This window comes from Pleurodeles waltl, chromosome 12 (genome assembly GCF_031143425.1).
Source record: "Pleurodeles waltl isolate 20211129_DDA chromosome 12, aPleWal1.hap1.20221129, whole genome shotgun sequence".
Classification (NCBI taxonomy): domain Eukaryota; kingdom Metazoa; phylum Chordata; class Amphibia; order Caudata; family Salamandridae; genus Pleurodeles; species Pleurodeles waltl.
In genome coordinates, this window is record NC_090451.1 from 21,510,747 (window position 1) to 21,528,993 (window position 18,247).

The 18,247-nt window shown below is 49.2% G+C and overlaps 1 protein-coding gene across 1 annotated transcript in view; it reads right to left on the reverse strand.

Moving 5' to 3' along the window:
• Positions 1-56: 56 nt before the first annotated feature.
• The window catches only part of GRIN3B (glutamate ionotropic receptor NMDA type subunit 3B), a 270,250-nt gene continuing 252,059 nt past the window's right edge, over positions 57-18,247 (reverse strand). Inside the window, exon 9 of the mRNA XM_069217846.1 lies at positions 57-519. Within this exon, the coding sequence (XP_069073947.1) occupies positions 135-519 (385 nt within the window). The 3' untranslated portion in view covers positions 57-134. The remainder of the gene's footprint in view (positions 520-18,247) is intronic.

Consider the following 18,247-nt stretch of genomic DNA (forward strand, 5'->3'; position numbering starts at 1 on the left):
CAGCCTTCAGTATATATTCCTTTGCTCTAGTCCTACACCTTCCTCAGTCCCATAAAAATATTTCTGTTTTGAGGATTTTGAAAGTAACATAGTCCAAAGTCCTCTGGGAGGTGGCCCCGTCCCTTGAAGCCCCATCACCTGTCCTCTTTGTTCTCTCTGCAGGCAGGAAGGCAGATGCTGTTGAGGGGTGTCTGCAGGCAGGACATCAGCTCACTCTTTCTCACCAGGGCAGCCCTCAGCTGCTCCTTCATCTTCAGAATACTCAGGTCTAGTTCCTTAAGTTCCTGCTCGCTGGGGTTTCCTTCCTCTGGCTGGGGTGGCCGCCCATTCTCACAGTGCCCAGGGTGCCCATCCTTCTCCTGGGTAGAAACTCCTGGTGCCTCGGGATCCTTCTCCAGGTTAAAGTGCACACGCCGGTTCTCCTTGGCCACTGACCGCCGTAAGTCGTTCCATCGTGCTCGACTGTCGGCTCTGCTTATGCTTGGGGGAGGTGCATCTTGACTGCTTTTCAAGTCACTCCTAAAGAGAAATACAGAGAAAGCAATGAAATGTGGTGCCTTCCCTACCTGTAATCACCTAGTGTAGGAAGCTGGCTCTCTAAGCATTTGTTGTACTCACAGAGGCAATAAATGAGATACACACCGAAAGAATAAATCAGAGTTCAATTTAGAAAAATGACATTTGCTTTCATATATGCTTTGAACCAAAGACTTAATTATATTGTAAGTAGACTTTTAAGCATAAATACTTTGCAGTGTCAAAAATCATCTCTTAGTACATTTTTTTAGTTCAGCAATGTTAACCTATGGGAGGAAAAGAAGAATGCAGTTTTGCAGGTAAGTAAACAACTTACAAATCCAGTCTTCGGGGGTTCAGGTCAACACCAGGCAAGCTTCAAATCAGTATCAAAAGTGCACCCAGGGGAGCCGGGTGCAGAGATTAATTTCTGGATCTGGCACCCAGTGTTAATCAATGGGGACTGGGGGTGAACGAAGATGCGCTGCTCACAGGTGAGTAACCCAGGGTCAGGGGTTGTTCTCCTGGGGTTGAGGTGAGTACCGGGGGGAGGGAGGGGGGGGACTACAAGGCAGCACCAAACATACAACCTCAGTGGCACAGGGGCAGCTGGGTGTAGGGTGCCAACACAGCTTTGGGAGCCCAATATTAACCAATGGGGACTGGGGTGAACGAGGATGCGCTGCTCACAGGCGAATAAAGCAGTGTCAGAGGTCGATCTCCTGGGGTTAACATATGCACAAAGGAGGCCACAAGGCAGCACCAAACTTACACCCTCAGTGGCACAGGGGCAGCTGGGTGCAGGGTGCCAACACAGCTCTGGGTGCCCAATGTTAACCAATGGAGACTGGGGGTGAACGAGGATGCGCTGCTCACAGGCGAGTAAAGCAGTGTCAGAGGTCGATCTCCTGGGGTTAGCATACGCACAAAGGAGGTCACAAGGCAGCACCAAACTTACACCCTCAGTGGCACAGGGGCAGCCTGGTGTAGAGTGCCAGCACAGCATCGGGCGCACAATGCTGATCAATGGGGGAGATCAGTTTTGGGGAAAGGCTGCAGGCTCAGACCAGAAGGGTGAATGAAGAAAACCCATAGCTGCCCAGATAAGTTCTGATGCTAGGGGACTTAGAGGCACCATCCGTCCAGCTCCCCAAGGCCCTGGAGCTTCTGAGGAAGGGGCTTCCTTTGGCGTCGGGAACAGCTTACCGGGCAGGTCGCCGTCAAGGGGAATCTTCAGTTTGAGGCTGCAGGCTTTGAGGCAGAGTCCATCACAGATAAGCCCACGGTGGACTGGGGCTCAGGATGACTGGGGAACCTTACACAGGACCAGCGGGCGCTTGGTGCAGAGGTGGGTCCAGAGGCGATTTCGCCGGTTCCACAGGGCAAAGTTATTTTTCTTTTACTTTTCTTAGACAGGTCGGCTGTACACAGGCGATCTTGATCTTTGTCAAATGCAGGCTGTCCTCCTAAAGCTTTGGCGGTCGCTGGGCTGCAGGACCAGTCATCTTTTGGCGCAGGATTTGGCTACAGACAGGCCGGTAGGGCTGCGGCTAAGTTAGTTGGTGTCTACAGCCTTTTCTGCTGATGCAACTCTGTAGTGTCGGGCTCTTCTTAGGCTGCCAGGATTCTGAGTACCTGGGTTCAGGGGTGCCACCTAAATACAGAATTTATGGTCGTTACAGGGAGTGCTAGGTGTTACCCAATGGGTTACTCACCTTTAGGGTGACTACACCATTCTTTATTACCACTTCCTTTGGGAAGTGGGCATAGCCCTACCCCCAATGTCTTAATCACTTTCTCACAAGATGGAGGAATTTAAAAAGTAGTGTCCACTTCACACTTCAGCTCGTCCACCGTAGGGGTGAGACTGACATGAAGTGGGCACTTCTAGTTTAACTCATTTCCCCGACTGTGCTGCTGCCAAAAGTGGGATCAGAGAGAGGAGTTGGTCATCTCCACCATCTGGAGAGTCCTGGTTTGTATTACTAAGGCAGAAATGCCTTTGAAGCTCTCAACCCTGGAATGTCTATCCTGCCTGGGAGGGAGAGGAGGTTACAACTCTGCCCAGAGCAGGCCTTTGTTCTGAGCCCTCGAGAACACTGGCTCTCACCTCAGAGGGCCAGGGCTCTGTATCAGGTGGCTGTACTGGTTTTGACCAGTTATTGCTCACACTAGGAGTTGGTAAGTTTGGAGGGGGCACCTCTAAGATGCCCTCTGAGTGCATGTATTAATAAATCCAACACTGGCACCAGTGAGGGTTTACTAATATGAGATGTTTGATGCTAAACATCCCTGGGTTCAGAGAAGCCATCATGTAGCTGGGAAACTCTTAATGACCAGTGTCTAGCACATGCATTTAAAATGGCATCCTTGGTGTAGGAAGTTGGCTCTGTATATACTATTTCAAAGTAAGAAATAGTGTGCACAGAGTCCAAGGGTTCCCCTTAGAGGTAAGATAGTGACAAAAATAGATCATTCTAATGCTCTATTTTGTGGTAGTGTGGTCGAGCAGTAGGCTTATCAGAGGGTAGTGTTAAGCATTTGTTGTACACACACAGGCAATAAATGAGGAACACACACTCAGACTTACTCCAGGCCAATAGGTTTTTATATAGAAAAATATTATTTTCTTAATTTATTTTAGAACCACAAGATTGACAAGTGGACACAGTGCAAAATCAACAGTTCCTGTATTGGTTAGTTTCTCAGGTAAGTAAAGCACTTACAAGTTCAGTATCTGGGGCATAGGCAGCCCACCATATGGAGTTCAAGTCAACCCCAAACGCACAGTACCAGCAACACAAGGCCGGTCAGGTGCAGAGGGCAAAGTGGGGCCCAAATAACATAGGCGCCTATGGAGAACAGGGGTGCTCCGGTTCCAGTCTGCTAGCAGGTAAGTACCTGCGTCCTCGGGGAGCAGCCCAGGGGTGTTTTGTGGAGCACTGAGGGGGGGAGGGGGGAAGTCCCAAACAGGCGCACAAAATACACCCTCAGCGGCACACGGGCAGCCGGGTGCAGTGTGTGAACAAGGCATCCGGTTTTGTGTTAAAGTCAATGGTGGGACCCGGGGCCACTCTGGCGATGCCAACTGAACTAGGATGAGGGCTGCCTTCTGGTCACTCCTGCACAGATGGTTGGTTCCTCTCGGTCCTGGGGACTGCGGGTGCAGTGCTTTGGCCAGGCGTCGGGTTCCTTTGTTACCGGGCAGTCGCGGTCCGGGGGAGCTTCTGGATCCTCTCTGCAGACATTGCTGTGGGGGTGCAGGGAGGTTGTCTCAGGGTGGCCACATTGTGGGAGTCGCCTGGGGGTCCTCGCTGCAGTGTAGGTTTCTCTGGACACGGGCCGGGGTGTCGGGTGCAGAGTGTTGGGGACTCACGCTTCAGGAGTGAGATGGAAGTCCCTTTAAAGATGATTTCTTCTTGTTGCTTTGGACAGAGCTGCTGTCCACAGAAGGTTCTTGGTCCTTTGGGTTGCAGGGCAGTCCTCTGAGTTGGCTGAGGTCGCTGGTCCCGCTGGATGCGTCGCTGTAGCAGGTTCTCTGAATCTGGAGACAGGCCGGTAGGGCTAGGGCCAAAGCAATTGTCGTCTCCGTCTTCTCTGCGGGATTTTCAGGTCAGCAGTCCTTCTTGTTCAGGTAATCAGGAATCTGTTTTCCTGGGTTCAGGGTCGCCCCTAAATACTAAATTTAGGGTGTGTTTAGGGCTGGAGGGCAGTAGCCAATGGCTACTGTCCTTGAGGGTGGCTCTTTGGGATGGGGGGGGCACATCCCTAATCCTATTGGGCTAAATCCTCCAAGCAAGGTGGAGGATTTTCTAAGGAAGGGGTCACCTCAGCTCAGGACACCTTAGGGGCTGTCCTGACTGGAGGGTGACTGCGGACTTGCTGACAAAAGTGGGGGCTTTGTCTGGGGGGCGGGCATCTCCACTAGTTGGAGTGCCCTGGGGCGTTGTAACACCAGGCGTGAGCCTTTGAGGCTCACTGCTAGGTGTTACAGTCCCTCTAGGGGGGAGGTGTGAAGCACCTCAACCCAGTGCAGGCTTTGTTTCTGGCCTCTGAAAGCACAAAGGCCCCTACCTCATGTGGCCAAAACTAGTCTGGAAGTGGCAGGCTGGCTGAGACAGGTCAGCCTAGCACTAGCAGTTGGGCTGGCATGCAGGGCGCATCTCTAAGATGCCCTCTGAGTGCAATCTCAATAAATCTCACACTGGCATCAGTGTGCATTTATTGTGCTGAGAAGTTTGATACCAAACTTCCCAGATTTCAGTGTAGCCATTATGGAACTGTGGAGTTCGTGTTTGACAAACTCCGATACCATATACTCTTATGGCTACCCTGCACTTACAATGTCTAAGGTTTTGCTTAGACACTGTAGGGGCATAGTGCTCATGCAGCTATGCCCTCACCTGTGGTGTGGTGCACCCTGCCTTATGGCTGTAAGGCCTGCTAGAGGGGTGACTTACCTATGCCACAGGCAGTGTGAGGGTGGCATGGCACTATGAGGGGAGTGCCATGTTGACTGTCATTTTCTCCCCACCAGCACACACAAGCTGTGAGTCAGTGTGCATGTGCTGAGTGAGGGGTCCCCAGGGTGGCATAATACATGCTGCAGCCCTTAGAGACCATCCCTGGTCCCAGGGCCCTTGGTACCAGTTGTACCTTTTACAAGGGACTTAACTGTGTGCCAGGGCTGTGCCAGTTGTGGAGACAAAGGTACAGTTTAAGGGAAAGAACACTGGTGCTGGGGCCTGGTTAGCAGGATCCCAGCGCGCTTTCAGTCATAACTAGCATCAACAAAAGGCAAAAGGTTAGGGGGTAACCATGCCAACAGTGGCATTTCCCTACACCCCCCCCCATACCAGGAAGGGCATTGTCTTACAAACTGGAGAGGCAGGGCTCTCCTTCAAGGTTTGTATATTGGCTGTCTGGAGGTGGCATAGGACCAGTCAGCAACTATGCCAGTTAGGTTAACTTTTGAAGGGGGCACCTCTAAGGTGCCCCTGGGTACCTTTTGGGATACATCCAGTACTGGTACCAGTTTGGATTTATCATTCTGAGTTGTTTGATATCAAACAACCCAGGGTTCAGAGTGGCCATCATGTAGCTGGGAAATTCATGACCAGTACATACATTAAAATGGCTGCTCTGTTCACTCACTATATCCCAGGTTTGACAAGGACACAGTGGGGGCATACTGCTCATGCAACTATTCCCTTGCATACAGTATAGTGCACCCTGCCTTAGGGCTGGAAGGCACAGAATTGCCCACTTACTATGGACTTATAGTGGTAGCTAAGGGTGTATCCAATTGTGCCAATGCATCACAACAGATTTAGAGAAAGAGCTCTGGCCTAGGGAACCTGGTTAGCAGGGGTCCCAGGCACTACAATTTCTAGGACACATTAACATCAGGCACAAAATGCAGGGATAACCATGTCAAAAAGAGACATCTCACAATAAGACCATTGCATTGCACTTGGTCAGCATTGACTTTTAATTGGAAAGGTCACTACTAACTATTGGTTACACCCTACACTGGTGACATCTGGAACTTTTAAACTTGTGCATGGATAGTCAGGGGTCTAGCATAGCCCTTTTTCCAAACTTTGTACACTATGTATTTAGTGGAGAACACTGACCAGACTCCGGAGCCTAGGTATGGGGAGCTTAGGTACAAAGAGCGTAGGTCCCTGTGTTGTTAGAAACTTAAAGACGGGTAGTAACCCTACCAAAGCTATTCTCCCAGATTTACGTATTCAGTATTCCCTTCAGAATCCTGATAGGGAGAGAGAATTAGATGAGGAGGGTGAACCCCGGTGTTGGAAAAGGAGGTACCAGATACTTCCCACGACCTCACTGGGCAAAACCATGAGGATTCTGGAGAGACCCTCGGACCCTCAAAGAGCTGGGCTGGTAGCACAAGAGGGAGTTGTGATAGTAGGTGCACTTTCTCTCCTCCTGGGTTGGTAAAAAGTGTATTGAGGAGGAGTGTATCCTCATCATCCTCCGTTCCCCTCACCTCAGCATCTGCTGTGGGCTCCATCCACTCTAGTTCAGACGAGGGATCCCCAGATAGGGGGTTCAGCTACTGAACTTTGAGAAGGCTAAACTCAAGTTGCAAAAGCAGCAGCTGGCTCTAGGGAGAGAGGCCCTGGAGATGGAAAGGAAAATAAAGAATTTGGGGTTAGAACCCCATGGTGGCAGTGTAAGAGAGTCCAGGGTCAGGGAAGACACCTTTGATTAGAGGAATCTCAACAGGATAGTCCCCCCCCTTACAAGTCTGGGGACGGCATCCGTAAGTGGATTACTGCTTTAGAGCGGGCCTGTAAAGTGCAGAAGGTCCCTCCGAGGCAGTGGGCAACTATCCTGCGACTCTCCTGTGCAAAGGCAGAGACAAACCTTTGACTGTGATGGAGGAAGGTGCATATAACTACCAGGTCTTGAAAGAGGTTCTGATTGATGGGTTTGGGCTTACAGCTGAGGAGCATTGGATCAAGTTCAGGAAAACTCTAACGAGTCCTCTCAAGAATGGATAGACTTTGTGGATTGTGCAGTTAAGGCTCTGGAGGGCTGGTTGCATGGTAGTAATGTGCATGACTATGAAGGGCTGTACAACCTTATCACGAGAGAGCACATCCTTCAAAGCTGTGTGCCTGAAAATCTGCAGATCTCTACTAAGCAGACTCAGATCTGACCTCTACCCAAGAAGGAAAGAAGGCAGACAAAGGGGTTTGCACCAGGATGAGTAAGAAAACTCGTAGTGGGGTGACAAAAAGCATAAGGGTTCTTCTAATACCCAGCAGAAAAATAGCGGAAAATCTACTGAAAAGAAGTCTTCATCAGGCCCACACAATCCTTCTGGGGGGTCCAAGTCTGCTTCCTCCTCTTCCAGAAAGAAGCTTTGGTGCTTCCTGTGTAGGGAAAAGGCCACAGGGCAGCTGATTACAAGTGCCCTAAGAAAACCCCCAAGAGTACTACTAACACTTCCCTTTGTGCCCCTAGCAGTAGCAATGGTGGTAGTACTTCAACCAGAGGTGCAGCTGGGTTCACCTTGTACTGCGGTGGACTCTGGCCTAGTCGGAGAGACCACTGAGGCTGTCTCAGTATCGGAGGGTGGCATTGACCTTGCCGTTTGGCTGCCTGGCCTCCTAAAGTGAGGAAACACAGTCAGTACTCCCTCATAAATGGAACTGAGGCAGAAGCGTACAGGGACACAGGTGCCAGTATCACTATGGTGACTGAAACACTGGTGTCTCCAGAGCAAGTTTTACCTGGTCACAATTACCAAGTCACCAGTTCTGATAACATCACCAAGTGCCGCCCCATGGCAGTTGTTAACTTTAGCTTGGGGTGTGGGGCTACTGGTCCTAAGAGAGTTGTAGTGTCCTCTTCTATTCCTGTAGACAGTCTCATGGGCAGTAATTTGGATACCTCGGCCTAGGCTGAAGTGGAGTTACAGACCCATGCAGCAGTGCTGGGTATCCCTGCCAATGTCCTGTAGGAGGCTGGACTGGCTTGTAGTGAGTACCAAGGGGTACTTGCACCAGGCCCAGTTATCCCTTATTAGTGTATAGGGTGTCTAGCAGCTTAGGCTGATAGATAATGGTAGCTTAGCAGAGCAGCTTAGGCTGAACTAGGAGACGTGTGAAGCTACTACAGTACCACAAGTGTCACTTGCACAATATCATAAGAAAACACAATACACAGTTATACTAAAAATAAAGGTACTTTATTTTTATGACAATATGCCAAAGTATCTTAGAGTGTACCCTCAGTGAGAGGATAGGAAATATACACAAGATATATATACACAATAGCAAAAAATATGCAGTATAGTCTTAGAAAACAGTGCAAACAATGTATAGTTACAATAGGATGCAATGGGGACACATAGGGATAGGGGCAACACAAACCATATACTCCAAAGTGGAATGCGAACCACGAATGGACCCCAAACCTATGTGACCTTATAGAGGGTCGCTGGGACTATTAGAAAATAGTGAGAGTTAGAAAAATAACCCTCCCCAAGACCCTGAAAAGTGAGTGCAAAGTGCACTAAAGTTCCCCAAAGGATAAAGAAGTCGTGTTAGAGGAATAATGCAGGAAAGACACAAACCAACAATGCAACAACGATGGATTTCCAATCTAGGGTACCTGTGGAACAAGGGGACCAAGTCCAAAAGTCACAAGCAAGTCGGAGATGGGCATATGCCCAGGAAATGCCAGCTGTGGGTGCAAAGGAGCTTCTACTGGACAGAAGAAGCTGAGGTTTCTGCAGGAACGAAAAGGGCTAGAGACTTCCCCTTTGGTGGACGGATCCCTCTCGCCGTGGAGAGTCGTGCAGAAGTGTTTTCCCGCCGAAAGAGCGCCAACAAGCCTTGCTAGCTGCAAATCGTGCGGTTAGCGTTTTTGGATGCTGCTGTGGCCCAGGAGGGACCAGGAGGTCGCAAATTGGACCAGGAGGTAGAGGGGACGTCGAGCAAGACAAGGAGCCCTCTTAGCAGCAGGTAGCACCCGGAGAAGTGCCAGAAACGGGCACTACGAGGATGCGTGAAACGGTGCTCACCCGAAGTTACACAAAGGAGTCCCACGTCGCCGGAGACCAACTTAGAAAGTCGTGCAATGCAGGTTAGAGTGCCGTGGACCCAGGCTTGGCTGTGCACAAAGGATTTCCGCCGGAAGTGCACAGGGGCCGGAGTAGCTGCAAAAGTCGCGGTTCCCAGCAATGCAGTCTAGCGAGGTGAGGCAAGGACTTACCTCCACCAAACTTGGACTGAAGAGTCACTGGACTGTGGGGGTCACTTGGACAGAGTTGCTGGATTCGAGGGACCTTGCTCGTCGTGCTGAGAGGAGACCCAAGGGACTGGTAATGCAGCTTTTTGGTGCCTGCGGTTGCAGGGGGAAGATTCCGTCGACCCACGGGAGATTTCTTCGGAGCTTCTAGTGCAGAGAGGAGGCAGACTACCCCCACAGCATGCACCACCAGGAAAACAGTCGAGAAGGCGGCAGGATCAGCGTTACAGAGTTGCAGTAGTCGTCTTTGCTACTATGTTGCAGGTTTGCAGACTTCCAGCGCGGTCAGCAGTCGATTCCTTGGCAGAAGGTGAAGAGAGAGATGCAGAGGAACTCGGATGAGCTCTTGCATTCGTTATCTAAAGTTTCCCCAGAGACAGAGACCCTAAATAGCCAGAAAAGAGGGTTTGGCTACTTAGGAGAGAGGATAGGCTAGCAACACCTGAAGGAGCCTATCACAAGGAGTCTCTGACGTCACCTGGTGGCACTGGCCACTCAGAGCAGTCCAGTGTGCCAGCAGCATCTCTGTTTCCAAGATGGCAGAGGTCTGGAGCACACTGGAGGAGCTCTGGACACCTCCCAGGGGAGGTGCAGGTCAGTGGAGTGGTCACTCCCCTTTCCTTTGTCCAGTTTCACGCCAGAGCAGGGCTAAGGGGTCCCCTGAACCGGTGTAGACTGGCTTATGCAGAATTGGGCACATCTGTGCCCAAGAAAGCATTTCCAGAGGCTGGGGGAGGCTACTCCTCCCCTGCCTTCACACCATTTTCCAAAGGGAGAGGGTGTAACACCCTCTCTCAGAGGAAGTTCTTTGTTCTGCCATCCTGGGCCAGGCCTGGCTGGACCCCAGGAGGGCAGATGCCTGTCTGAGGGGTTGGCAGCAGCAGCAGCTGCAGTGAAACCCCAGGAAAGGCAGTTTGGCAGTACCAGGGTCTGTGCTACAGACCACTGGGATCATGGGATTGTGCCAACTATGCAGGATGGTATAGAGGGGGCATGTTACATGGACATGTTACATGGCCATATTCGGAGTTACCATTGTGAAGCTACATATAGGTAGTGACCTATATGTAGTGCACGCGTGTAATGGTGTCCCCGCACTCACAAAGTCCGGGGAATTGGCCCTGAACAATGTGGGGGCACCTTGGCTAGTGCCAGGGTGCCCTCACACTAAGTAACTTTGCACCTAGCCTTTACCAGGTAAAGGTTAGACATATAGGTGACTTATAAGTTACTTAAGTGCAGTGTAAAATGGCTGTGAAATAACGTGGACGTTATTTCACTCAGGCTGCAGTGGCAGGCCTGTGTAAGAATTGTCAGAGCTCCCTATGGGTGGCAAAAGAAATGCTGCAGCCCATAGGGATCTCCTGGAACCCCAATACCCTGGGTACCTCAGTACCATATACTAGGGAATTATAAGGGTGTTCCAGTAAGCCAATGTAAATTGGTAAAATTGGTCACTAGCCTGTTAGTGACAATTTGGAAAGAAATGAGAGAGCATAACCACTGAGGTTCTGATTAGCAGAGCCTCAGTGAGACAGTTAGTCACTACACAGGTAACACATTCAGGCACACTTATGAGCACTGGGGCCCTGGTGAACAGGGTCCCAGTGACACATACAACTAAAACAACATATATACAGTGAAAAATGGGGGGTAACATGCCAGGCAAGATGGTACTTTCCTACACAACCCCCCCCCCCCCCCCCCCCCCCCAAACGAAGGACAATAAGACTAGCCATGACCTGATGAGTCTTCATTGTCTAAGTGGAAATATCTGGAGAGTCCATCTGCATTGGAGTGGCTACTCCCAGGTCTATGTTCCACTGTATAGTCCATTCCCTGTAGGGATATGGACCACCTCAACAATTTAGGATTTTCACCTTTCATTTGTTTTAGCCAAAGTAGAGGTTTGTGGTCTGTCTGAACAATGAAGTGAGTGCCAAACAGGTATGGCCTCAACTTCTTCAGAGCCCAGACCACAGCAAAGGCCTCCCTCTCTATGGCAGACCAACGCTTTTCTCTAGGGGTCAACCTCCTACTAATAAAAGCAACAGGTTGATCCTGGCCCTCAGAATTAAGTTGTGATAGGACTGCCCCTACTCCTAATTCAGATGCATCAGTTTGGACATCGAATTTGTTAGAGTAACAAGGGCTTTTCAGGACAGGTGCAGAGCACATGGCCTGCTTCAGCTCCTCAAAAGCTTTCTGACTGTTTGCTGTCCATAATACCTTTTTAGGCATTTTCTTGGATGTGAGGTCATTAAGAGGGGCTGCAATGGAGCCATAGTTCTTAATGAACCTCCTGTAATACCCAGTGAGGCCTAGGAAGGCTCTCACCTGAGTCTGAGTGGTAGGGGGAACCCAATCAATAATTGTTTGGATTTTCCCCTGAAGTGGTGCAATCTGTTCCCCACCAACAAGGTGTCCCAGATAAACCACCTTACCCTGCCCTATCTGGCACTTTGAAGCCTTGATAGTGAGGCCTGCCTTTTGCAGGGCCTCCAAAACTTTCCATAGGTGGACCAGGTGATCATCCCAGCTGGAGCTAAAGACAGCTATATCGTCCAAATATGCTGCACTGAAAGCCTCCAGCCCTTGCAGGACTGTGTTCACCAACCTTTGAAAAGTGGCAGGTGCATTTTTCAACCCAAAAGGCATTACTGTAAATTGGTAATGGCCTCCAATGGTTGAAAATGCAGTTTTAGATTTAGCATCTTCTGACAATTTGATCTGCCAATACCCTGCAGTCAAATCAAAAGTGCTTAGATACTTGGCAGATGCCAGTGTATCTATGAGCTCATCTGCACTGGGTATAGGGTGAGCATCAGTTTGATTACCAGGTTGAGACCTCTATAGTCTACACAAAACCGCATTTCCTTCTTTCCATCTTTGGAATGGGGTTTTGGTACAAGTACCACAGGGGAAGCCCTTGGACTTTCAGAGTGCTCAACCACTCCTAGTTCTAACATTTTCTGCACCTCTTGCTTTATGCAGTCCCTGACATGGTCAGGCTGCCTATAGATCTTACTTTTGACAGGTAAACTGTCTCCAGTATCTATAGTGTGCTCACACCAAGAAGTGGTACCTGGCACAGTAGAGAAGAGTTCAGAGAATTGATCTAGGAGATTTATGCAATGGTCTTTCTGCTCAGCAGTAAGACAATCAGCCAAAACTACACCTTCCACAAGAGCATCTTGTTCTGTGGAAGAGAAGAGATCAGGTACAGGATCACTGTCTTCTTCCTGTCCCTCATCAGTTGCCATGAGCAGGGTGAGATCAGCCCTGTCATAGTAGGGTTTCAGGCGGTTTACATGGAGTACCCTAAGGGGACTCCTTGCAGTGCCTAAATCAGCTAAATAGGTGACTTCACCCTTTTTCTCAACAATTGTGTGGGGACCACTCCATTTATCTTGGAGTGCTCTTGGGGCCACAGGCTCCAAGACCCACACTTTCTGCCCTGGTTGGTACTGAACCAAAACAGCCTTCTGGTCATGCCATTGCTTCTGGAGCTCTTGGCTGGCCTGAAGGTTTTTACTGGCCTTTTTCATATACTCAGCCATCCTTGATCTGAGGCCAAGTACATAGTCCACAATATCCTGCTTAGGAGCTTTTAAAGGTTGTTCCCAACCCTCCTTTACAAGTGTGAGTGGACCCCTAACAGGGTGTCCAAAAAGAAGTTCAAAGAGGCTAAAGCCCACTCCTTTCTGGGGTACCTCCCTGTAGGCAAAAAGGAGGCATGGTAGTAGGATATCCCATCTCCTGCGGAGTTTTTCAGGGAGACCCATAATCATGCCTTTGAGAGTTTTGTTAAATCTCTCCACCAGTCCATTTGTTTGTGGATGATAGGGTGTAGTGAACTTGTAAGTTACACCACACTCCTTCCACATGGCCTTTAAGTATGCAGACATGAAATTGCTTCCCCTGTCTGATACTACTTCCTTTGGGAAGCCCACCCTGGAAAATATTCCCAGGAGGGCCTTTGCCACTGCAGGAGCTGTAGTGGTCCTTAAAGGAATTGCTTCAGGATATCTTGTGGCATGGTCCACTACCACCAAGATAAACCTATTGCCTGAAGCAGTAGGAGGGTCAAGGGGGCCAACTATGTCAACCCCTACCCTTTCAAATGGAACCCCAACCACAGGCAGTGGAATAAGGGGTGCCTTTGGAGTGCCACCTGTCTTGCCACTGGCTTGACAGGTTTCACAGGACTTACAAAAATCATTTGTGTCCTCAGACATTCTAGGCCAATGAAACAAGGGAACAAGTCTGTCCCAAGTTTTCATTTGTCCCAGATGCCCAGCTAGGGGAATGTCGTGGGCAAGAGTTAGGAGGAACTTTCTGTACTCCTGAGGAATCACTAATCTCCTGGCAGCTCCAGGTTTAGGATCCCTATGCTCAGTGTACAAGAGGTTGTCCTCCCAGTAAACTCTGTGAGAGTCACTGACATCCCCATTAGCCTGTTTGACAGCTTGCTGTCTTAGACCCTCTAATGTGGGACAGGTTTGCTGTGCCACACTCAGCTCCTCCCTGGCAGGCCCCCCTTCACCCAAAAGCTCAGCAGTATCTGCTTCCAGCTCCTCTGGTGTAGGTTCTGCACATGGAGGGAATTCTTCTTCCTCAGAAGTAGAATCCACTGTAGAGGGAGGGATAGTAGGAAGTGGTTTGCTTCTACTAGCCCTAGCTTTTGGGAGCACTTGGTCCATTGTTCCAGGATCCAAGCTTCCCTGTCCTTTTTGCTTTTTGGCCTGAGCCCTGGTTAAAGCAAAAATATGCCCTGGGATGCCCAGCATTGCTGAATGGGCCTCCAATTCCACATCTGACCAAGCTGATGTCTCCAAATCATTTCCTAGTAGACAGTCTACAGGTAAATCTGTGGCTACCACAACTTTCTTTGGACCAGTAACCACCCCCCCCAGTTGAGATTAACAACAGCCATGGGGTGGCTAAGTGTGTTGTTGTGAGCATCGGTTACTTGGTACTGGTGACCAAGTAGGTGTTGTTCAGGGTGGACCAGTTTCTCTATGACCATAGTCACACTGGCTCCAGTGTCCCTGTAGGCCTGAACCTCAACACCATTTATTAGGGGTAGCTGCTTGTACTTATCCATATTAAGGCGACAAGCAACTAAGGTGGCTAAATCAATAGCCCCCTCAGAGACTAACACAGCCTCTGTGGCCTCCCTAACAAGGCCAACCCCAACTAAGTTACCAATAGTGAGCCCAGCTACTCCCTTGGATTGGCTATTAGTAGGTTTGCTCCCACCACCACTGCTATTAGTAGGGACACTAGGGGTAGCAGTAGGGGTTGTAGTGGTAGGAGGCTTGGTGCTTTTCTTTGGACAACTGGGATCTGTTGTCCAATGGCCTTTTACTTTACATAAATAGCACCATGGTTTCTTTTCTTTGTTTTGATTAAAGGAGGATTTGGACCCACCACCCCCACCAGAGTGTTTTTGTGGGCCTGATGAAGACTCATTTTTAGATTTGTCCCCACCCTTGTCTGAAGACTTACCATCCTTCTTTTTGTTGCCATCTTTGTCACCCCCTGTATGAACTTTTCTGTTCACCCTTGTTCTGACCCATTTGTCTGCCTTCTTTCCCAATTCTTGGGGAGAGGTCAGATCAGAGTCCACCAAGTACTGGTGCAACAAATCAGACACACAATTATTAAGAATATGCTCTCTCAGGATCAAGTTATACAGGCTGTCATAATCAGTAACTTTACTGCCATGTAACCACCCCTCCAAGGCCTTCACTGAATGGTCAATGAAATCAACCCAGTCTTGTGAAGACTCCTTTTTGGTCTCTCTGAACTTTATCCTGTATTGTTCAGTGGTTAAGCCATAACCATCCAGGAGTGCATTCTTAAGTACTGTAAAATTATTGGCATCACTTTCTTTCACAGTAAGGAGCCTATCCCTACCTTTTCCACTAAATGATAGCCATAGGATAGCAGCCCACTGCCTTTGAGGGACATCCTGTACAACACAGGCCCTCTCAAGTGCAGCAAACCACTTGTTAATGTCATCCCCCTCCTTATAAGGGGGAACTATCTTATGCAGATTCCTGGAATCATGCTCTTTTGCAGGATGACTATGGGGAATACTGCTGCTGCCACCATGGGTTTCTAAACCCAACTTCTGTCTTTCCTTCTCTAATTCTAAAGACTGTCTATCCAAATCCAGCTGTTGCTTCTTAAGCTTCAGTCTGGTTTGTTCCGCCCTCAACTTATTGAGTTCCCTTTCTAGCAATCTGTCATCAGGGTTGGCGGGAGGGACATTTCTAGATACAGAGGTATGATGGGAATGAACAGAAGGAGACCTGTCCCTTACAGAGGGCACCCTAACAGCTTGGCTGACAGTGTAATGTGAGAGCACATCATCTGTATGATGTGACTCCACCTCAGTAACAACTATGCTAGACTGTCTTGTAATGGGAAGGCTAAGAAGTTTCTTTCCTGAACCTTTACCTGGGGGAGTCCCTGGATCAGATTGAGAACCATTAGCTACTTTTTCAACAGATGGGGCACTTCTTGCCTTATCTTGTTCTCTAAGCATGTTAATTAACAGTTCCAAGGAAGGATTCTTCCCTACACTTAAACCTCTCTCTATGCAGAGACTCCTTGCTCCTTTCCAGCTAAGGTGATCATATGCAATCTTAGACAGGTCAACATTTTGGCCTTTGCCAGACATTTTTAGAGAGAGTTAAAGTGATAGAAAAAGAAAAAAAAGTTTGTCAGAGCTTTTAGAAAGACAGAGAAAAAAACTTTTAAAACTTTTTAGAAAGTTTAGAAGTACTTTTCAGCACTTAGAAAAGAGTGAAAAGAGGAAATGCTAAACTTTTTGGCTATGTGTATATACACTGAACTTGTTTTGTATATTTTTCTCTTATGAAAAGTACAATGACAAGAGTGGTAAGTAGTCTCAAAGCACTTATCCCACCGCTGCACAACCAATGTAGGAGGCTGGACTGGCTTGTAGTGAGTACCAAGGGGTACTTGCACCTTGCACCAGGCCCAGTTATCCCTTATTAGTGTATAGGGTGTCTAGCAGCTTAGGCTGATAGATAATGGTAGCTTAGCAGAGCAGCTTAGGCTGAACTAGGAGACGTGTGAAGCTACTACAGTACCACAAGTGTCACTTGCACAATATCATAAGAAAACACAATACACAGTTATACTAAAAATAAAGGTACTTTATTTTTATGACAATATGCCAAAGTATCTTAGAGTGTACCCTCAGTGAGAGGATAGGAAATATACACAATATATATATACACAATAGCAAAAATATGCAGTATAGTCTTAGAAAACAGTGCAAACAATGTATAGTTACAATAGGATGCAATGGGGACACATAGGGATAGGGGCAACACAAACCATATACTCCAAAAGTGGAATGCGAACCACGAATGGACCCCACACCTATGTGACCTTGTAGAGGGTCGCTGGGACTATTAGAAAATAGTGAGAGTTAGAAAAATAACCCTCCCCAAGACCCTGAAAAGTAAGTGCAAAGTGCACTAAAGTTCCCCTAAGGATAAAGAAGTCGTGTTAGAGGAATAATGCAGGAGAGACACAAACCAACAATGCAACAACGATGGATTTCCAATCTAGGGTACCTGTGGAACAAGGGGACCAAGTCCAAAAGTCACTAGCAAGTCGGAGATGGGCATATGCCCAGGAAATGCCAGCTGTGGGTGCAAAGGAGCTTCTACTGGACAGAAGAAGCTGAGGTTTCTGCAGGAACGAAAAGGGCTAGAGACTTCCCCTTTGGTGGACGGATCCCTCTCGCCGTGGAGAGTCGTGCAGAAGTGTTTTCCCGCCGAAAGAACGCCAACAAGCCTTGCTAGCTGCAAATCGTGCGGTTAGCGTTTTTGGATGCTGCTGTGGCCCAGGAGGTCGCAAATTGGACCAGGAGGTAGAGGGGACGTCGAGCAAGACAAGGAGCCCTCTTAGCAGCCGGTAGCACCCGGAGAAGTGCCAGAAACAGGCACTACGAGGATGCGTGAAACGGTGCTCACCCGAAGTTACACAAAGGAGTCCCACGTCGCCAGAGACCAACTTAGAAAGTCGTGCAATGCAGGTTAGAGTGCTGTGGACCCAGGCTTGGCTGTGCACAAAGGATTTCCGCCGGAAGTGCACAGGGGCCGGAGTAGCTGCAAAAGTCACGGTTCCCAGCAATGCAGTCTAGCGAGGTGAGGCAAGGACTTACCTCCACCAAACTTGGACTGAAGAGTCACTGGACTGTGGGGGTCACTTGGACAGAGTTGCTGGATTCGAGGGACCTCGCTCGTCGTGCTGAGAGGAGACCCAAGGGACCGGTAATGCAGCTTTTTGGTGCCTGCGGTTGCAGGGGGAAGATTCCGTCGACCCACGGGAGATTTCTTCGGAGCTTCTAGTGCAGAGAGGAGGCAGACTACCCCCACAGCATGCACCACCAGGAAAACAGTCGAGAAGGCAGCAGGATCAGCGTTACAGAGTTGCAGTAGTTGTCTTTGCTACTATGTTGCAGGTTTGCAGGCTTCCAGCGCGGTCAGCAGTCGATTCCTTGGCAGAAGGTGAAGAGAGAGATGCAGAGGAACTCGGATGAGCTCTTGCATTCGTTATCTAAAGTTTCCCCAGAGACAGAGACCCTAAATAGCCAGAAAAGAGGGTTTGGCTACTTAGGAGAGAGGATAGGCTAGCAACACCTGAAGGAGCCTATCACAAGGAGTCTCTGACGTCACCTGGTGGCACTGGCCACTCAGAGCAGTCCAGTGTGGCAGCAGCACCTCTGTTTCCAAGATGGCAGAGGTCTGGAGCACACTGGAGGAGCTCTGGACACCTCCCAGGGGAGGTGCAGGTCAGTGGAGTGGTCACTCCCCTTTCCTTTGTCCAGTTTCGCGCCAGAGCAGGGCTAAGGGGTCCCCTGAACCGGTGTAGACTGGCTTATGCAGAATTG